The following is a 22,324-nucleotide window of genomic DNA, read 5'->3' as shown; positions in this document are numbered from 1 at the left end:
TATATTCCATTAAAAAAAAAACGCCTGTTTTTTTTTTGTTTCTTTCTCATAACCGGGACTGAGATAAGTCCCAGCACTTATCTCAGTAAAACGTGACACTCAGGGATTCACACGTTAACTCTTGCCGTGTTTTCACGAGAGAGGTTTACCACGGTTACTGCTTTCCGAGGGTTGGTAACTAAACCGCAATTATTAGAGAAGCTGTTTACTCGGACCTAATTAACTAAAGTAGGCCGCATACAAGTACAACGGACGGTTTGAGGCTTTCTCGGAAAGCAAGTGTTGCAATCTTGCACAGAAACTATTGGAAAATTATAAAATTTCTGACTTTACTCCAATGCCGAACACAGGTCGTTGTAGATGAATAGTGGAAAGAAAATTTTGATATCTCGCTGAGCCTCTTCCCACAAAAAAAAAACCTGAAATCGGTTCAGAATTTCCCTCCGGGGAAAAAGTGTTCCATTTGAAGTTTGCTTGAAAAATCAATTATGCGGATAAGCCGGAAGGCTCAGAACCAGTGAAAACATAACAATGAGAAACTCGAATTCTTTCTCAGAAGTCTAGTCTCGTGACTAGCACGAGTCAACCTCGATCCCGAGTCCACGAATCAACAAAGATTGAATGTCATTACCTGATGATCATGCTGCCTGTTAATTAAAATATATATAGTGACCGCAACCGCATTGGAAACGAAGGTTTACACTCGAACTACACATATACGTATGCAGCGGTTCCTCTTGTTTTGTCACAGTCATATCGCATAAATGCATCAAGATCAGTAGCTGCGCCTGCTTCCTCATTTTTTCCGGTGTTCTATTCGTGTTGGTTATGTACGGGTCCTTCAGAAGTCCTTTTGGCTATCAAGGGGAAAGCGAAACTATAACTATAACTTTTTCGAAGCCGGAAGTCCAGTGCGATTTAAGGGATATGTCTGAGAGTGAAAGCACTGAAACACTGAAATTGAAAGCACCTTCACTGGAATCATTCATTCGAGCATCAACAGCGATGGAAGACCAAGAACTTAGTTTAAGTGGTCTGGCTGTAATCTCAAAACTCGCCAATACGTGTCAACCGCTAGCTGACGTAAGCAAGGCAAAAATTCAAGTCAACAAAGTCGCGCTCATCAGCCTTGCGAACTGGCACGAAGTTGTGTGTCCATTACAGGGACTGGTGGAACATGCACAGAACGCAGGATATTCTGTGGTGATATTTTTGGATGACCTTTATTCACACCGTTTTGATAAGAAAACGCAGCTTCAGGACAAACTAGTAATTCCGGTCTTACATTTACTAACATGTTATAACCATTCATATTTGCACACTGCGGATGATGATCATGATCTTTTAGCTGCAGACCGAACTAATGTTGAGATAGCGATCAAGCCGCAAGAAGAAGACTTAAAGAAGATGCAGCAATACCTACGGAGACTTTACTACTAGTTTCTTTAGGGTCCACTCATCACTCTCGAATGGCTCAGACGGAGAAAGAAGCCTTGTTGTATGTCTGGCGGTCAACAAGCTGAAGGAGGCCGCGTACCCGACGAAACTACTGTGGAGTCCGGGCTCAACTTAGCAGCCGATTACGAGGAAACTCAGAGAAATTATAACCAAGAAGTGGAACATGAGCAAACTAGAGGCGAAACACAACGGCTACTTCTCGTCTGTAACGGACACACGAGACCAAGAGCTATTAGACAAGTCTTAAATTACCTTAGAAAGCTGTTCGGCAAACTAGCTGTTGGTAGTGAGTGTGTTATTCTCATTATAGTAGCTCTTCCTGTAGGTATATCCAGTGGAGGATGGTCTTTTTTTCGATTTGATCATGACGAAATTCAGCAAAAGTCTTTTTGGGATGACATTATCGCACCTCATTATTCTCGTCATTTCCATATGAGAAATTTGTCACTCAAATTCTTTGACTGCTTACTTCCGCTGTGGTGGTCTCCTCTTCAAATATTTTGTTTTTTTCTCTACAGTAGGTTTGCCTGTAAAACCACGTGGACCGTCCCAACCAACTTTTCAAAACTGATTCGAAGTGATTGGTTTGCATCAAACATGTACTTGTTCATTTTGGGTGTAGTTGTGCCATATTGTTCCATGATTGACATTTCTGATATTTTCAAGTTCGCCTATTTTGTAACCTACAACATGGTCTGCACAATCTGTAATCTACTTTTTATTATCATCCTAAACAAACACAAATTTGTCACAAGGTATGTCTTCTACATCAGTGTATGTATGATCTGTACTTATATTGAAAGTGACATAGTAGCCGTGTTTTATTTTATGTTGAATTCTAAAGGCTCGCTCACCAACCTAAAGCTTACTGCCCTGCGCACGGTAGCCATTGGCCTCACTTTGACTCTCAGTTTGAGTTCCTCTATGCACATCATTCGCAAGCTTACTAAGCCACGGGAATCTTTATTTGAGGGGCTGGGAGAAAAGTGAGTTAACATTTGTTATCTGTTTTCGTGACAGACATTTTTCATATCATGGAATGGTTCACTAAATATAATTTTCAGTGAAGAGGTCAATCACGCAACGCAAACGTTTTGTTCCTGACAAGAGAAATTGCGTTGACTACATCAGATCTGGATTATTCTTGTTTTTCGCTCAGTTTTCGACAACAATTTGCCTTGATAAAAAATCTGATCATGAATAGGCTTTCAACTATATATACCTGACTATATATACCTATATACCTGACAGAGGCTTGACACAAAATGTTGACCAGCAACAAAAAAAGAAAGTTTTTTTTGTTTTTTAAAAAGTTTGCATTGTTCTCATATGTGTCGTGGTTTGATCAAAGTTCTCACAGATCTAACTTGTAGAAAAACAGAAATTATCGTAAAGCCGTTCAGTTGCGAAGCAAATCAGCGGCGTTCTCGTCTGAAACCTCGATAAATTGAAAGTGCCAGCTCTAATGGCAGCTCTTGAGTAGCGAGTAAGACAATCAACAATGAAGCAGGATCAAAACAACATGAAATGTTTTTTAATGCGTTGCTTAAAAAAGGAATCGCTTTTCAAGCCCACGCTTTTTTTTTCTTTTTTTTTTCCCAGAACTTTAGTATAAAAACGTTGAAGCTAAAATCAAGATTTTACGAACATACTAAGAACATGCCCTAAGCTGAGAGTTTATTTTTACAAGTTTTTGAAAGAACAGTTTGAACTCTTGTAAAATGTATAACTTGACTGTAGTACAGTCCAGGAACCAAATGGTCTTAGAGATATATTTGAACATAAACAGTGAGCTTGTTTGATTGATAGTGCATTGTATAACGCAATGTAGCCCGGTCTAGTAGGAGTCACTAACAGTGAATTGTATCGAGCTTTAACCCATACGTGTGTATACAGTATGTAGTGTGACAGAGTGAATCATAGATTTAGTTCGTTCTTGTGAGGTGTATACATAGGAAAACGGTTCAACTGCCACAGGAGTAGTGCATAGATTCAGTGTAACTAGATTGTGTGAGTTGGTCGATTTCACGTATGTTAAAAGTGCCGTGATACACTGTAGGTTAATTGTTCCACGTAACACGTGACAAGTCACTTTGTGTCCTGTCAGTTGACATGGATTTGTTTGTCCCTCGGCTGTAAAACAGTGAACATAACATTTTGTTGTTTAACGTATTTCGATCGTACTTTACGACGAAATACTACACTGTAATTAGACTAAATTGAGATTAGGCAGAGTCAAACTGTGGCATAATTACTGTTTAAAAACCCAATGTTCTTGAGATTATGCAATAGGTGATTCTTTGTGCTACAAGACAGGCCACACTGACAATTACAAATATTGTGCGCAGGTTGTTATTGTTTTGCGGAATAATATGTCACCAGTTTAAAGGTTTTACTATATATACATGTAGCAATGGTTTGAAAATGATTTTTAACTTAGATGACGAGACATACTGCATGAGACCTCGTCAGTCATAAATACTATATTTGAGGTTCGATAATCCTTGGTTAATAAAATGTTTTTTACTTTAATTTTGTGTTTAAAGGATGTTGCACGAGTGCGTAAATTTGATACTGCGAAAGGGTATTCAGGTCAGAGAATTTTTAACTCACTGGGCAAGCGTGTTTTATGAAAAGTTCCACGACGTTACAGAATGTTTTGTTCAGCAGCCATGTATTTGAGCCTTTCAATACCGTTTCGGTACCTCTCTCACCACCTTTTGAATAGTACCTAGGCTATGTAAGCAAAAAACATCTCTAAGAAAGTGGAACAAGTATCATGAACAAGGTGACAAATTGCCACCACGAAAGCTGACATTTCACTAGGCTATGTCTTGGACTCGTCCTAAACTTCTCCCTCCATTTTTCTGGGATGATCAGCGTTGATCCACCAAGCGCTAACACGTCCTCGTCCAGTTCAAAATCTTCCAGATTAACGCCTGTTATTTTCGAGACAGGAAATGAAAGTAGCTTGACAATGTTGCCGGTCTGGACGGAGTGAAACAAAAGTAATGTGTCTGTCTGCCAAGTTAATACATTCAGTCTTGGATCTTACACCGCCGGACGTAATCAAAATTTTCAAACAGCAGAAAAAGCTCTCAAGTTTAAACAGTTTACACGATCACTGACTAGACGACGTTGAAAAAAATCTCCAATCTGGGGAGCGTTTTTGAAAAGATGCGTACCGTTTTCAATGGATATATGTGGCCTGGAGGCCAGTCAGAAGGAATAACAAAACAGATACGTGTGTTGAGCTCCTAACTGGAACGGTGGGATCATGTTTTCACAAGGTCGCCTTTCAAACAAAAACTAAACAGGCAAAATATCATAATAAGGTTTTCCGTTCAAAATGCTTTTAACAAAACTTCTTTGAAACAACAACAGATGTGATGTGTTGACCGACTGGAAAACGGAAATTTGGAGTCGGTTCAGAATTTTCCTCCGGGGAGAAACTGTTCCATTTGTTTCGCGGAAGAACCAGCCAGCGAAGGTGCGGATAAGCCGAAGGGCTTGGAACCAGTGCAAACATAACACTAAACAACTGGGCTTTTCTTTCGGAACGGTCCGACGGCAAAACGTAACTACTTTCTGAGAAGTCTAGTCTCGTGACTAACACGAGTCAACCTCGATCTCAAGTCCGGCCACTGAGGATCAAAGATTAATGATCACGCTGTCTGTTAATCAAAATATAGAGACTATAAATAGCGCCTGCACTAGAAACGTCGATTTACACTCGAGCTACACATATACATATTCGGCTGTTCATCTTGCTTTGTTACAGTCATGTCCGATAAATGCAGCAAGCTGAGAAGCTCACGGAGGCTATTATTTATCAACTTGCGATCTCCCCATATTCCATTAAGAAAAAAGCCTGATTTGTTTATTTATTTCTCATGACCGGGACTGAGATAAATCCCAGCACTTACCCCATTAGTAAAACGGGACACTCAGGGACACCTTAACTCAATCAACCCAGTTTGAAGTTCTTCGACTCCTCCTAAACTTCACCTTTCATTTTTCTAGGATAATTATTTATCGACAGTGTTGATCCACCAAGCACTAACACGTCCTCGTCTTGTTCAAAATCTTCCAGATTAATACCTGCTATTTTCGAGAAAGAAAATGAAAGTAGTTGGATTCTGTTGCGTCTCTTGTGATCAGCTTGCTTATTCAGAAACTGAAACGTAATTAAAAACATGCTTGAACGGAATCAAACAAAAGTGTTGTCTGTCTGCCAAGTTAATTTATTCAGTCTTGGATCTTACACCGTGACGTAATTGTAATTTTCACAAACCGGGCAAAGCTCTGTTTTTAACGGTTTACACGATCACGTCAAAACGGCGTATAAATATATCTCCAATCTGGGGAGCGTTTTTGAAAAGTTGGGTGCCGTTTTCAATGGATATATGTGGCTTAGAGGTCTTAGAGGCCGATCCAGAGGAATAACAAAACAGATACGATACGTGTGTTGAGCGCTTAACTAGAACGGTGGAGTCATGTTTACTCAAGATTAGCTTTCAAACTAAAAATAAACTGGCAAAAACATCACAATAAGGTTTTGCCCCCAAAATGCTTTTTACAAATTTTTTTTGAATCTGCAACAGCTTGTGGAATTCTATTTAAAAGCTCTCGTCGATATAAACGATGTGATGTGTTGACCAACTCAAAAACGGAAATTTCGAATTCGGTTAAGAATTTTCCTCCAGGGAGAAACTGTTCCATTCGAAGTGTCGCGGAAGAACAGGGCAGCGCGCGAAGGTGCGGATAAGCCGAATGGCTTGAGACCGGTGCAAACATAACACTTAACAACTCGACTTTTCTTTTGGAAAGGCACAACGGCAAAACGGAACTACTTCCTCAGAAGTGTAGTCCCCGTGACTAACACGAGTTAATTTCGATCCCGAGTGCAGCCACTGAGGAACAAAGCTTAAACGTCGTCACCTGATGATCGCGCTGTCTGTTAATCAAAATTTAGTGATTATAAATATAAAATATTGTGCGTGCACTAGAAACGTCGATTTACTCTCGAGCTACACATATACGTATTTAGCTGTTCATTTTGTTTTGTCTTAATGCATTCATCATGTCCGATGAATGCACTAGTAAGATAATTAGCTGCGTCTGCTTCCTCATTTTTTCCGGTGTTCTACTCGTATTGTCTCTACCAGGGTCTTACAGAAGTCCTTTTGGCTACTAAGGAAAAGTCAAAACTATAGCTATAACTTTTTTCTAACGCGGAGGTTCAGTGCGATTTCCGTGATATGTCTGACGACACACCGAAAATGGTTTTTCGCCTTACCTCAAGTGAAGATATCTCTGATCTGCTGAATCTGCTAAACGTCTTAAATTTGGCCATGTTCTGTTTCTTCAACTGAAGCCGGGCGTTCTTGTGACTTGGAAATAACTTGCTAGTCATTAGAAAGTCATTTATCAGGCAGGAACGCAGTTAAATTCCTGCTTGAAGAAGTGAAGCCGAGTAGGTCCGCGACCACATGTCACACTGAACTGAGGTGCAATGCAAAAATGAATGTATAATTAATTTTATGATAATTTTTTATGAGGTGTCCAGGCCTTTGAATTATTCGAATCCAATCGGCCACCTCCTATTTACCTCATTTTCAGAACGAGTCCTGGTGCAAAACTCATATAAAACTGAGTTTGATTTGCATGAAAATGAACGTGCGTTCATGTAAATGGCATGGTTACGCACGAAGATTCGTTTTGACACAGAGGCAAAAGTCCCGTTGGTTTTATTATTCGAAAAACTTCGATCGACCTCCATCGTGTCACAATGTATATATAAACGATCAGTACTTTATTCCACACAATAATCCAGGGTAGAATTTGTGTGACTCAAAGACAATTTATGCTCTAGTTTGGATGTGTCAATAGGCACTGAAAAGAGGAAAGGGGTGGGGGAGGGGGGTCGCCCCTCTAAATTGCTGAAACCCAAGAAAACACCAACATTTCTACATTGAACCCTTGCACACACATTAAACCCTGGCAGCCCCCTTTTGGTGGCCCGTCTTTATACGAGAAGCACATCTGGATTCGTTACCATGCCACTATTTGCTGATCACTCTTGGCTCGGTATGGCTCGGCACTGTAGTTCTTTTTTAAGTATGGAATCATCAGTCACCCTGACATAGCTAGAGACAAGGAAGTGGCGTCAGCGTGCTTTCCAAAGATTTTTGTTTCAGAACAATCAAATCTTGTGGCACCTTTTAGTTGGAAACTCGTCCCTACTCCCCCTCATCTATAGAAATCACTTTGTATACTTCAAATTTACGTCCAACGTTCAGTGCTTTTTAGTAAACATTTACGATCAGACAGATTTATCTTGTATTGATAGAAGATCAAGCAATTTATTTGTTCTATTGTATCATGGGAGGAGCAGAGCCTAATGATTAGCGGCCTGGGCTTTGCAACGAGTGGTCTGGGTTCTAGCCTTAGCCACGGTGTTGTGTTGTCTTCACCCGGCCCAGGGGCCCGTTGCTTGAAAGCCCCACAAACTTTTCGAGCCCGCAAAGCCATTTTTAGTTTATCTGTATCTAAAAACAGAGAGGTGTAAACGCCTGATACTTTTTTGTATGAAGAGAACCTCTCTTCCTCTTAAGAATATGTGGATAAAACAGCTCTGTGGTCGTAAGGTTTGAGATTTCACTTCGGCTTTCCGGGTGCGAAAACTTTTCGGGACCTTCGAGAAACAGGCCCCAGGGCCGGGTTGTTCAAAGTCCGGTTAAGCCAACCAAGGTTAGTGGGAATTTTGATGAACAATTTTGCAACTTTTCGGTGAAAGTAGCTGGATTTCGTTGCGTTTCTCGTGATCAGCTTGCTCATTCAGAAACTAAAACGTTATTAAAAACATGCTAAAAATTATGCTTGAACGGAATGAAACAAAAGTAATGTGTTTGTCTGCTAGGCCTTGGCGGATTGTGCTAGCATAATGTTTGGCATGACTGGAGCAAAAAAGCATAATTTTTTAAACGAGCACTGCCACGGCATAATTAGCAACTTTTAGCACTTTTTGGAGCACAAATTCATAAAATTTAGTAAATACGGTGTATTTTCTACAGAAATAAATTAAATTTAGGTAGTATGTTCTTGCAATGCGTGTTTTAGCTACGCTAATAGTCAGAATAGTAGTATTGACTTTGTTGTGACATGCTTAGTTACAAGGCAGCTAATTTGGACAGCTGACGGCCGAGACAAACTACCATAAAACACAAATAAATTTACAGCAACAGTTTATTTGAAAAACATCATAATTTGGTGTCGTTATTGCGCGCCTCTATGTACAGAATCTACGTCGATCATTTTGTGAGCATAATTTCGGAAATCAGGAGCATAATTTTGGCATAATTTGGCAAAATTTCGAGCACCGCTATAGTAGCGTAATATGCCACTTTTAGGGGCACAATCCGCCAAGGTCTACTGCCTGCCACTTTAATTGATTCAGTCTTGGATATTACACCGTGACGTAATCGTAATTTTCACACTGTAGAAAAAAGCTCTGTTTTCAACAGTCAGTTACACGATGACGACCACACGGCGTTTAAAAAAAATCTCTACTCTGGGGAGCGTTTTTGAATAGAGGTGAAGCGTTTTCAATGAATATATGTATACTTTAGAGGCCAATCCGGAGGAAAACACAAAAATAGATACGTGTTGACCTTCTCAGCTGGATCGGTGGTTTCATGTTTACACAAGGTCAGCTTTCAAACTGAAAATAATCTGGCAAAATATCATAATAAGTTTTTGAGCTCAAAATGCTTTTTGTAAATGTTTTTTGAAACTGTAACAGCTTGTGAAAAGTTATTTAAATAAGCAAAGTTATGCATTTGTTGACCAACTGACAAAAGGAAATTTCAAATCGGTTCAGGATTTCCCTAAGGGGAAAAAGTGTTCCATTTGAAGTTTGCCGGGAAAATCGGTTGTGAGGATTAGCCAGAACACTTAGAACCGGTGAAAACATAACAATGAGAAACTCGAACTCTTTCTCAGAAGTCTAGTCTCGTGACTAGCACGAGTCAACCTCGATCCCGAGTCCACGTAGCAACAAAGATTGAATGTCATCACCTGATGATCATGCTGCCTTTTAATTAAAATACAGTGACCGCGCCCGCACTGGAAACGAAGATTTACAATCGATCGAACTACACATATACGTATACAGCGTTTCCTCTTGTTTTGTTACAGTCATGTCGCCTAAATGCATCAAGATAAGTAGCTGCGCCTGCTTCCTCATTCTTTCCGTTGTTCTATTCGTGTTGGCTATGCGAGGGCCCATCAGAGGTCCTTTTGACTATCAACGGGAAAGCGAAACTATAACTATAACTTTTTCGAAGCCGGAAGTCCAGTGCGATTTAAAGGATATGTCTGAAATTGAAAGCGCTGAAACACTGAAATTGAAAGCACCTTCGCTGGAATCATTTATTCGAGCATCAACAGCGATGGAAGACCAAGAACTCCGTTTTAGTGGTCTGGCTGTATCCTCAAAACTCGCCAATACGTGTCAACCGCTGGCTGATGTAAGCAAGGCAAAAATTCAAGTCAACAAAGTCGCGCTCATCAGCCTTGCGAACGAGACCGTGTGTCCATTACAGGGACTAGTGGAACATGCACAGAATGCAGGATATTCTGTGGTGATATTTTGGGATGACTTTTATCCACACCGTTTTGATCATGAAACGCAGCTTCAGGACAAACTACTGATTCCGGTCTTATATTTAGGAATATGTCCTAACCATTCAAATGTAAACATTGATGATGATGATGATGATGATGATCTTTCAGCTGCAGACCGAACTAATGTTGAGATAGCGATCAACCCGCGAGAAGAAGTCTTAAAGAAGATGCAGCAATACTTACGCAGACTTTACTACTGGTTTCTTTTGGGTCCACTCATCACTCTCGAATGGCTCAGACGGAGAAAAAAGCTTTGTTGCATGTCTGGTGGTCAACAAGCTAAAGGAGGCTGCGTAACCGAAGAAACTACTGTCGAGTTAGGGCTCAACTCAGCAGCCGATTATGAGGACACTCAGAGAAATTATAACCAAGAAGCGGAACATGAGCAAACTAGAGGCGAAACACAACGGCTACTTCTCGTCTGTAACGGACACACGAGACCAAGAGCTATTAGACGAGTCTTAAATTACCTTAGAAAGCTGTTCGGCAAGCTAGCTTTTGGAAGTGGGTATGTTATTCTCATTATAGTAGCTCTCCCTGTAGGTATATCCAGTGGAGGATGGTCGCTTTTTAGATTCGATCAAAACGAAATTCAGCAAAAAACCTTTTGGGATGACCTTATCGCACCTCATCATTCTTTTCATTCTTCTGTGACATATATGTTATCATTCTGGTTCTTTGACTGGTTTCTTCCTTTGTGGTGGTCTCCTCTTCCAATATTTTGTTTTTTTCTCTACAGTAGGTTTGCCTGTAAACCCACGTGGACAGGAGAACCCGACGGAGCCGCTCGACAGAAAACCCGATCGACAGGCTGCAATTACGCTGGCTGGGAAATATTAGCATTAGATCATTTACTGGCTGGGATTTTCGTTCAGCGTCTGGCTTGCTAAAAACTGATTTAAAACACTGTCCCTAGCTGGAAAAAACGTGACTTGTTTGTTTTTCCTGGCTGTGACTTCTTCGAAAAAGCAATCAATTAAACTGCTTCCGTCCTGGGACGTAAAAAACGCGCGAGCGAGCTCTAAAGTCTAAAGTCTTCCGCCGTGAGACGATAAACCGCAAGCGGTCGTACCTACTCCCAGCGCCACGCGCTACAAAAATAATGCAAATCAACGCGCGCGTGATGCCATGCCCGAAAATGATGGCTCCATTGTCAGATTGTTGCGGTTTATCTTTTTCATCAACCAGTAAAAATTGCATAACACCAGCAGCTGTCATTTTCAATGACGTAATGGCACTAGTATCTCGAATGGCCAAATCCGTTAAAAACGTTCTTTTCAATGGAACACGGCCGATCTCCAGGATCTCCGCTCGTTTGTCGTTCCAAAGGCCTGAAAAAGCCGTCACTTCGGAAAACCGCTGCTGGCGCTGTTGTGCTGCAAGCAGTCGGCAGTTATAATGAAACAGTGGAACGCAACTTAAAGGTTGGTAAATTCATTCCTATAATTCTCTTGCTTGCACACGGGGGCAGTGATGGTACATTGTACTGGAATCAGTGACACTGTTTGCTGTATGTTTTGCATTAATTCTTTCATTTATAGACAACTAAATTTAAAAAGGTATCGGCGGCATAAGAACCTAGACTCTAAGATGTTCATTTACATTCCTCTTTTGCAGTCATTCTGAGTTATTTCGAGGGCTCCGCTGGTAAAGGAAAGAAACGAGATCTGCCAAATCTGAGATCTGCTGTGAAAGGGACTTGGCGCAGACAAACAAAGCAGCTGGATAAAGGGTAGGCGTAATGTTCCGTTTATATGCGCTAGTCGTCTGCATCGGTGGTCAACTTTTCTCTCTTGATGCTAAAGTAATCAAGTAAAGTGATCTCATCGTACCATACACTCATCGTTTCGCTCATAGCATTTTTGGGTTGCTCTAAATCTGCAAATTTGCTTAATCGAAAATTTCCCGAAAGTTGCCGGAAGACGAGGGACAACGGTTTGCCCTCTTTTTCAGTCTTATTGGGTACATTAAATGCCTTAATCGTGGTTCAGTACTAGCATAACGAGTTAATGTTTGTCCTCTGGAAAACAAGGGGCTATCGCGCGTTGCTCACCGGAAATGGCCGTCGGGTGAATTCATTCCACACTGTTCGCTGTCTCTTTGAGAGAAATGCTTTTGGTGAACTCATTCCGCACTGTTCGCGGTCTCTTTGAGAGAAATGCTTTTATTTTGAGACCCTAAACTTATCAATGTATCGGCGATTCAAGATTGCCGGGAGTTAATTTACATTTGCAGTTATTCTGAGTCATTTCAAAGGCTGGAGAGAAAAAAAGAAAAGAGACTAAGGGAAGACCTCTGCCAGATCTAAGTTCCGCTGAGAAAAGGACTTACCAAAGAGACAAAGCAGCTGGACAAAGGGTAGGCATATTTGTTTATATGCGCTAGCTCGGACTGCAATGTTGGACATACAACTATCCTCTCTGAGCTATAAAGATAAAGGAATCATTGTACCATACAATCAACGCCTTGCTCATAGCACTTTTGTATTGCTTTAAATCAGTGCAACTTTGCGTGATGGAATTTTCCGAAAGTTGTCGGACGGCAAGGGTCAATTGTTTGCCCTCGTTTTCAGTCTTATTGGGTACAAGGGACTATCGCGCGTTGCTCACCCGGCCGGAAATGGTAGTTAAATCATGCAATGTATTTTATTAGGCATAATAAGTAAAATGTTAAAATTGTCTATGTTATTAAAATCTTTGTCAGTTAAAAGAACTCAAGATTTTACCTTCTTAAACTTTCCTTCAGTTTGTAGTTGAGAAGGAAACAACTTTCGTCTTTCTGTGGGGCTTTCTTTGAGCAAAAATATATCATTCGTCGCCTTTGGTTGTGTTTCACAAGGCTAACTGGTCGGACCTGTAGGTTCTGCGTGTAATCATATAATAATTGAATTTCCGTACCAGGAACCGAAGGATCTTTCGAAGCCTAAAGAAGACAGAAATCAGCGAAGGATTACAGAACTCGCGATCGTTTGTCATTTTGAAAACACTGTTTTAGAATTGTGAAAAGCAAACTACTAAGCAAGTGTCCGGAAAATATTGCCAAAGTACAATTTGACAGGCATAACGCGCGATGTGTTTGACTGCGCCAAGCAAGTGAATTTCCGGTAATAAACGCGATCCAAAACAGCTTTCATTTGAACTCATCGTTGACCTACCAGTTGAGGCAACGGTTTCATTCTGCACGCTAGTGCCGTAAATTAACTAGAGTCGTGAAATGAATGATCTATCGATGAACTGTATATCGAAATGGACACTTCTGCCAGTTTAAAATTCTTTGACCAAAGAGCGCACATCTGGACGAACAACCAACGATTGCTTTTGCTGCGAATCCTTGCTGCTTCTGTCTTGAGTCTTTTGCGGTGATCGCCTGACGAACGACTAACGACTGCTTTTGCTGCGAATCCTTGCGGCTTCTGTCGTGAGTCTTTTGCGGTGATCGCTTGATGCACAAGTAACGATTGCTTTTGCTGCGAATCCTTGCGGCTTCTGTCGTGAGTCTTTTGCGGTGATCGCTTGATGCACAAGTAACGATTGCTTTTGCTGCGAATCCTTGCGGCTTCTGTCGTGAGTCTTTTGCAGTGATCGCCTGACGAACAACTAGCGATTGCTTTTGCTGCGAATCCTTCCTTTGTATCGTAGGTTCATTTGAAAATAAAAATGACAGACACTGGGTAGCCAAAGCCTAGTGAGGGCTTTGTAATCTTCTCTTGCTTTTACTTCGTGAGCTAAACAATTTTTCTTTGCATGGAGGTTCCTTGACTTTTTGGAACAATAACTGTGGGAAATGAAATGAATGTGAAAGTTTGTCGTATGTAAGCGTTTGAAACTGATTGATAGGTTGCTTGTTGTACTTATAATAACAACAATAGATCTTCATTAATGTCTAGATTACGTCTGTTAACTGAATGGACACTGTTTATACTTCACGCTTCTTTTGGAGGGAATTCACGATTTATTTTCAGAGTGAAGCTTGGATCCCTGAAGGATAATCAGGACACTTAAAGCATATTTTATCTTTCCCTTTTGTTTACTGTTGTATGGTAAGTGTAATCTCTTAAATGTTACAAAAACTTTCCAGTCAAATGTAAAAATGAAACCATTAACGTACTTTTGGCGTTCATGGTACGCAATACTAAATCCGTTGTTATATTAATAGTTTTAAGGAAATGTACCTTGCTATGGTATATTGAAATTACTCGCTCGCTGGCTGGCAAAAAATGGTATACTCGAACATGCTGGCAAACTTTTGGCAAACTTTTATTATGCTGGCTAGCTAGGTGACAAATTTAAAGCATGCTGGCTTGTTGACGACCTCAACGTCGAGCGCTGGCTGGAAGTACGATAACTTCGAAATCCTGCTTGCTGGCGGTGAAGAGCGGGTATTTTTTTCCCAGGAAAGTTAAATATTAAACAAGATTGACGTAGCGACACTCGGGTAATGTTAAGCAGACCGTACGGTGGATTTTCTTCAAAACTGTCGTTGGGTACTCCTGCGTGGACCGTCCCAACCAACTTTTCAAAACTGATTCGAAGTGATCGGTTTGCATCAAACATGTATTTGTTCATTTTGGGTGTAGTTGGGCCATATTGTTCGATTGCCATGACTGACACTACGTATACTTTCCATTTCGCCTATTTTGCAACCTACAACATGGTCTGCACAATCTGTAATCTACTTTTTATTATTATCCTAAACAAACACAAATTTGTCACAAGGTATGTTTTCTACATCAGTGTATGTATGATCTGTGCTTATATTGAAAGTGACATAGTAGCCGTGTTTTACTTTATGTTGAATTCTAAAGGCTCGCTCACCAACCTAAAGCTTACTGCCCTGCGCACGGTAGCCATTGGCCTCACTTTGACTCTCAGTTTGAGTTCCTCTATGCACATCATTCGCAAGCTTACTAAGCCACGGGAATCTTTATTTGAGGGGCTGGGAGAAAAGTGAGTTAACATTTGTTATCTGTTTTCGTGACAGACGTTTTTCATATCATTCAATGGTCCACTAAATATAATTTTCAGTGAAGAGGTCAATCACGCAACGCAAACGTTTTGTTCCTGACAAGAGAAATTGCGTGACCATCATTGTTGCCTGCATCAGATCTGGATTATTCTTGTTTTTCGCTCAGTTTTCGACAACAACTTGTCTTGATAAAAAATTTGATCATGAATAAGCTGTCAACTATTCGAAATCATTCAAAAAATTGATCTTTTCTGGCCAACTGCCTGAATTGTTTATACCTGACAGAGGCTTGACACAAAATGTTGACCAACAAGAAAAAAGAAAGAGTTTTGTTTAATTTGGATCGTTCTTATATGTGTCGTGGTTTGATCGAGGTTCTCTCAGATCTAACCTGTAGAAAAACAGAAATTATCGTAAAGCCGTTCAGTTGCGAAGCAAATCAGCAGCAATCTCGTCTGAAACCTTGATAAATTGAAAGCGCCGGTTCGAATTCTAATGGCAGCTCTTGAGTAGCCAGTAAGACAATCAGCAATGAACGGATCAAACCAACATGAAATGTTTTCTAATGCATTGCTCAAAAAAGTAATCACTTTTCAAGCCCACGCTTTCCTTTTTTTTTCTTTCTTTTTTTCTCAGAACTTCAGTATAAAAATGTTGAAGCTAAAATTAAGATTTTACAAACAGAACATGCATATTGCCTAAGCTGAGAGTTTATTTTTACAAGTTTTTGAAAGAACAGTATGGAGTCTTGTAAAATGTACAACTTGAGTGTAATAATGTCCAGGAACCAAATGCTTTTAGAGATATATTTGAACATGAACGGTGTGCTTGTCTCATTAATAGTGCATTGTATAACGCAATGTAGCCCGATCTAGTAGGAGTCAGTAACAGTGAATTGTATCGAGATTTAACCCATACGTGTGTATACAGTATGTAGTGTGACAGAGTGAATCATAGATTTGGTTCGTTCTTGTGAGGTGTATACATAGGAAAACGGTTCAACTGCCACAGGAGTAGTGCATAGATTCAGTGTAACTAGATTGTGTAAATTGGTCGATTTCACGTATGTTAAAAGTGCCGTGATACACTGTAGGTTAATTGTTCCACGTAACACGTGACCAGTCACTATGTAGGTTAATTGTTCCACGTAACACGTGACAAGTCACTGTTACCTGTCAATTGACATGCATTTCTTTGTCCCTGTAAAACAGTGAACATAACATTTTGTTGTTTAACGTATTTCGCTTGTAGTTTATGACGAATAAATACACTGTAATTGGACTAAATTGAAATTAAGCGGAGTCAAAGTATCGCATAATTGCTGTTTAAAAACGTAAATATCCAATGTTCTTGAGATTATGCAATAGTTTATTCTTTGTGATACAAGACAGGTCACACTGACAATTACAAATATTGTATGCAGGTTCTTATTTTTTTGCCGAATAATATGTCACCAGTTAAAAGCTGTTACTATATACATGTAGCAATTGTTTGAAAATGATTGGAGGTTCGATAATCCTTGGTTAATAAAATGTTGCACGAATGTGTAAATTTGATACAGGGAAATGGTATTTAGATCAGGAAATTTTAAAGGGGCAAGCGTGTTTTATGAAAAGTTCCACGACGTGACAGAATGTTTTGTTCAGCGGCCACGTATTTGAGCCTTTAGGTACCGTTTCGGTACCTCTGTCGGCACCTTCTCAATAGTACCTAGGCTATGTAAGCAAAAAAAGTCAAAGTGAAACAAGTATCATGAATTAAGTGACAAATTGCTACCGCGGAAGCTGACATTTCACTAGACTATGTCTTCGACTCGTCCTAAACATCTCCCTCCATTTTTCTGGGATGATCAGCGTTGATCCACCAAGCACTAACACGTCCTCGTCCAGTTCAAAATCTTCCAGATTAACGCCTGCTATTTGCGAGACAGGAAATGAAAGTAGCTTGATAATGTTACCGGTCTGGACGGAGTGAAACAAAAGTAATGTGTCTCTCTGGCAAGTTAACTGATTCAGTCTTGGATCTTACCCCGCCGGACGTAATCGAGATTTTCAAACAGCAGAAAAAGCTCTGTGCTAAACAGTTTACACGATCACTGACTAAACGACGTTGAAAAAAAATCTCCAATCTGGGGAGCGTTGTTTTAAAAGGTGCGTACCGTTTTCAATGGATATATGTGGCCTAGAGGTAAGTCAGGAGGAATAACAAAAACAGATACATGTGTTTAGCTCCTTACTGGAACGGTGGGATCATGTTTTCACAAGGTCACCTTTCAAACGAAGAATAAACAGGCAAAATATCATAATAAGGTTTTGCGCTCAAAATGCTTTTCACAAAATTTCTTTGAAACAATCGCAGATGTGATGAGTTGACCGACTGGAAAACGGAAATTTTGAGTCGGTTCACAATTTTCCTCCGGAGAGAAACTGTTCCATTTGTTTCGCGGAAGAACCAGCCAGTGAAGGTGCGGATAAGCCGAAGGGCTTGGAACCGGTGCAAGCATAACACTAAACAACTGGGCTTTTCTTTCGGAACGGTCCGACGGCAAAACGTAATTACTTTCTCAGAAGTCTAGTCTCGTGACTAACACGAGTCAACCTCGATCTCAAGTCCGGCCACTGAGGAACAAAGATTAATGATCACGCTGTCTGTTAATCAAAATATGGAGACTATAAATAGCGCCTGCACTAGAAACGTCGATTTACACTCGAGCTACACATATACATATTCGCCTGTTCATCTTGCGTTGTTACAGTCATGTCCGATAAATGCAGCAAGCTGAGTAGCTCACGGAGGCTATTGTTTATCAACCTGGCATCCCTATATTCCATTAAAAAAAACGCCTGATTTTCTTATTTATTTCTCATGACCGGGACTGAGATAAATCCAAGCACTTATCTTAATAAAACGAGACACTTAAGGTTTCACACGTTAACTCTATCACCCCAGTTTGAAGTTCTTCAACTCGTCCTAAACTTCATCTTCCATTTTTCTAGGATGATTATTTATCGACAGCGTTGATCCACCAAGCACTAACACGTCCCCGTCCAGTTCAAAATCTTTCAGATTAATACCTGCTGTTTCCGTGACAGAAAATGAAAGTACTGTAGTTGGATTATGTTCCGTCTCTCGTGATCAGCTTCCTCATTCAGAAACTGAGACGTAATTAAAAACACGCTTGCACGGAATGAAACAAAAGCGTTGTCTGTCTGCCACTTTAATCGATTCAGTCTTGGTAACTACACCGTGACGAAATCGTAATTTTCAAACAGCAGAAAAAAAGCTCTGTTTTCAACAGTTTACACGATCACGTCTACACGGCGTTTAAAAAAATCGCTACTCTGGGGAGCGTTTTTGAATAGAGGTAAAGCGTTTTCAATGAATATATGTATAGTTTAGAGGCCAATCCGGAGGAAACACAAAAATGGATACATGTTGAGCTTCTCGGCTGGATCGGTGGATTCATGTTTACACAAGGTCAGCTTTCAAACTAAACATAATCATGCAAAATATCATAATAAGTTTTTGCACGCAAAATGCTTTTTGCAAAAGTTCTTTGAAACTGTAGCAGCTTGTGGAATGATATTCAAATTCTGCTGAAAAACGGAAATTTCGAAATCGGTTCAGAATTTCCCTCCGGGGAAAAAGTGTTCCATTTGAAGTTTGCCAGACAAATCGGTTGTGCGGATCAGTCGGAAGGCTAACAACCGGTGAAAACATAACCGACTGAGAAACTCGAAAATTCTCTGTAAGAAGTCAAGTCTCGTGACTAGCACGAGTCAACCTCGATCCCGAGTCGACGAAGCAACAAAGATTGAATGTCATCACCTGATGATCACGCTGCCTGTTAATTAAAATACAGTGACCGCGCCCGCACTGGAAACGAAGATTTACACTCGATCGAACTACACATATACGTATGCAGCGTTTCCTCTTGTTTTGTCACAGTCATGTCGACTAAATGCATCAAGATAGGTAACTGCGCCTGCTTCCTCGCTTTTTCCTGTGTTCTATTCGTGTTGGCTATGCTAGGGCCCATCAGAGGTCCTTTTGGCTCTCAAGGGGAAACTATAACTTTTTCGAGGCCGGAAGTCCAATGCTATTTAGAGGATATGTCTGAGAGTGAAAGCACTGAAGTACTGAAATTGAAAGCACCTTCACTGGAGTCATTTATTCGAGCATCGACAGCGATGGAAGACCAAGAACTCCGTTTAAGTGGTCTGGCTGTATTCTCAAAACTCGCCAATGCGTGTCAACCGCTAGCTGATGTAAGCAAGGCAAAAATTCAAGTCAACAAAGTCGCGTTCATCAGCGTTGCGAACCGGCCCGAAGCTGTGTGTCCAGTACAGGGACTGGTGGAACATGCACAGAACGCAGGATATTCTGTGGTGATATTTTTGGATGCCCTTTATTATTTACACCGTTTTGATAATAAAACGCAGCTTCAGGACAAACTACTAATTCCGGTCTTACGTTTACTAACATGTTCTAACCATTCATTTTTACACACTGCGGGTGATGATCATGATCTTTTAGCTGCAGACCGAACTAATGTTGAGATAGCGATCAAGCCGCAACCCGCAGAAGACTTAAAGAAGATGCAACAATACCTACGGAGACTTTACTATTGGTTTCTTTTGGGTCCACTCATCACTCTCGAATGGCTCAGACGGAGAAAGAAGCTTTGTTGTATGTCTGGCGGTCAACAAGCTGATGGAGGCCGCGTAACCGAGGAAACTACTGTGGAGTCAGGGCTCAACTCAGCAGCCGATTATGAGGACACTCAGAGAAATTATAACCAAGAAGCGGAACATGAGCAAACTAGAGGCGAAACACAACCGCTACTGCTAGTCTGTAACGGACACACGAGACCAAGAGCTATTAGACGAGTCTTAAATTACCTTAGAAAGCTGTTCGGTAAGCTAGATGTTGGTAGTGGGTATGTTATTCTCATTATAGTCGCTCTCCCTGTAGGTATATCCAGTGGAGGATGGTCTTTTTTTCGATTTGATCAAAACGAAATTCAGCAAAATACCTTTTGGGATGACCATATTATCTCACCTAGTACTAAATTTACTTATTCTCTTTTGCTACCTCGCTTAACCTCGTTTCTTCCGCTGTTGTGGTCCCCTCTTCAAATATTTTGTTTTTTTCTCTTCAGTAGGTTTACCTGTAGAACCACGTGGACCGTCCCAACCAACTTTTCAAAACTGATTCGAAGTGATTGGTTTGCATCAAACATGTATTTGCTCATTTTGGGTGTAGTTGTGCCATATTGCTCAAGCATGTCTAATTTCATGTTCCCCTATTTTGCAACGTACAACATGGTCTGCACAATCTGTAATCTACTTTTTATTATCTTCCTAAACAAACACAAATTTGTCACAAGGTATGTTTTCTACATCAGTGTATGTATGATCTGTGCTTATATTGAAAGTGACATAGTAGCCGTGTTTTACTTTATGTTGAATTCTAAAGGCTCGCTCACCAACCTAAAGCTTACTGCCCTGCGCACGGTAGCCATTGGCCTCACTTTGACTCTCAGTTTGAGTTCCTCTATGCACATCATTCGCAAGCTTACTAAGCCACGGGAATCTTTATTTGAGGGGCTGGGAGAAAAGTGAGTTAACATTTGTTATCTGTTTTCGTGACAGACATTTTTAATATGATTCAATGGTCCACTGAATATAATTTTCAGTGAAGAGGTCAATCACGCAACGCAAACGTTTTGTTCCTGACAAGAGAAATTGCGTGACCTTCATCGTTGACTGCATCAGATCTGGATTATTCTTGTTTTTCGCTCAGTTTTCGACAACAACTTGTCTTGATAAAAAATCTGATCATGAATAAGCTTTCAACTATTCGCAATCATTCAATAAACTGATCTTTTCTTGCCGACTGCCACAATTGTTTATACCTGACAGAGGCCTGACACAAAATGTTGACCAACAACAAAAAAAGATTTTTTTTAAATTTGGATTGTTTTCATAGCTGTAGTGGTTTTATCAAGGTTATCTCAGATCTAGCTTGTAGAAAAACAGAAATTATCGTAAAGCCGTTCAGTTGCGAAGCAAATCAGCAGCGATCTCGTCTGAAACCTCGATAAATTGAAAGCGCCGGCTCTAATGGCAGCTCTTGATTAGCGAGAAAGACAATCAGCAATGAACGTATCAAACCAACATGAAATGTTTTGTAATGCGTTGCTCAAAAAAGTAATCACTTTTCAAGCCCACTCTTTCCTTTTTTTTCTTTCTTTTTTTTCTCAAAACTTTATTAGAAAAACGTTGAAGCTAAAATTAAGATTTTACAAACAGAACATGCATATGCCCTAAGCTGAGAGTTTATTTTTACAAGTTTTTGAAAGAACAGTATGAGCTCTTGTAAAATGTACAACTTGAGTATAGTAAACTCCAGGAATCAAATGCTTTTAGAGATATATTTGAACATGAACGGTGAGCTTGTCTGATTAATAGTGCATTGTATAACGCAATGTAGCCCGATCTAGTAGGAGTCAGTAGCAGTGAATTGTATCGAGATTTAACCCATACGTGTGTATACAGTATGTAGTGTGACAGAGTGAATCACAGATTTGGTTCGTTCTTGTGAGGTGTATACATAGGAAAAGAGTTCAACTACCACAGGAGTAGTGCATAGATTCAGTGTAACTAGATTGTGTGAGTTGGTCGGTTTCACGTATGTTAAAAGTGCCGTGATACACTGTAGGTTAATTGTTCCACGTAACACGTGACCAGTCACTATGTAGGTTAATTGTTCCACGTAACACGTGACAAGTCACTGTTACCTGTCAATTGACATGCATTTCTTTGTCCCCGTAAAACAGTGAACATAACATTTTGTTGTTTAACGTATTTCGCTTGTAGTTTATGACGAATAAATACACTGTAATTGGACTAAATTGAAATTAAGCGGAGTCAAAGTATCGCATAATTGCTGTTTAAAAACGTAAATATCCAATGTTCTTGAGATTATGCAATAGTTTATTCTTTGTGATACAAGACAGGTCACACTGACAATTACAAATATTGTATGCAGGTTCTTATTTTTTTGCCGAATAATATGTCACCAGTTAAAAGCTGTTACTATATACATGTAGCAATTGTTTGAAAATGATTGGAGGTTCGATAATCCTTGGTTAATAAAATGTTGCACGAATGTGTAAATTTGATACAGGGAAATGGTATTTAGATCAGGA

The 22,324-nt window shown here is 40.2% G+C and overlaps 3 protein-coding genes across 3 annotated transcripts; all 3 read left to right on the top strand.

Annotated features, from left to right (window-relative positions):
• The first annotated feature begins 645 nt into the window (after nucleotides 1-645).
• Nucleotides 646-3,990, top strand: LOC149096840 (uncharacterized). Its single transcript, XM_089280098.1, is given in 1 exon segment — nucleotides 646-3,990. A coding segment is annotated over 1 exon segment (1,620 nt). The 5' UTR covers nucleotides 646-828; the 3' UTR covers nucleotides 2,449-3,990.
• Nucleotides 3,991-9,313: 5,323 nt separating this feature from the next.
• LOC149096839 (uncharacterized) lies at nucleotides 9,314-12,423 on the top strand. Its single transcript, XM_089280242.1, has 2 exons — nucleotides 9,314-10,654; nucleotides 10,886-12,423. The coding sequence occupies exons 1-2, from the start codon at nucleotides 9,660-9,662 to the stop codon at nucleotides 11,034-11,036; spliced, it is 1,146 nt and encodes a 381-aa protein (XP_089136368.1). The 5' UTR covers nucleotides 9,314-9,659; the 3' UTR covers nucleotides 11,037-12,423.
• Nucleotides 12,424-15,094: 2,671 nt separating this feature from the next.
• On the top strand, nucleotides 15,095-22,297 carry LOC149096838 (uncharacterized). Its single transcript, XM_089280240.1, has one exon. The coding sequence runs from the start codon at nucleotides 19,062-19,064 to the stop codon at nucleotides 20,733-20,735; it is 1,674 nt and encodes a 557-aa protein (XP_089136366.1). The 5' UTR covers nucleotides 15,095-19,061; the 3' UTR covers nucleotides 20,736-22,297.
• Nucleotides 22,298-22,324: the final 27 nt, after the last annotated feature.

This window comes from Orbicella faveolata, unplaced genomic scaffold (genome assembly GCF_042242905.1).
Source record: "Orbicella faveolata isolate gen_17 unplaced genomic scaffold, um_ofav_v1 contig_47, whole genome shotgun sequence".
NCBI lineage: Eukaryota > Metazoa > Cnidaria > Anthozoa > Scleractinia > Merulinidae > Orbicella > Orbicella faveolata.
This window is presented reverse-complemented; position numbering and strand designations above follow the sequence as displayed.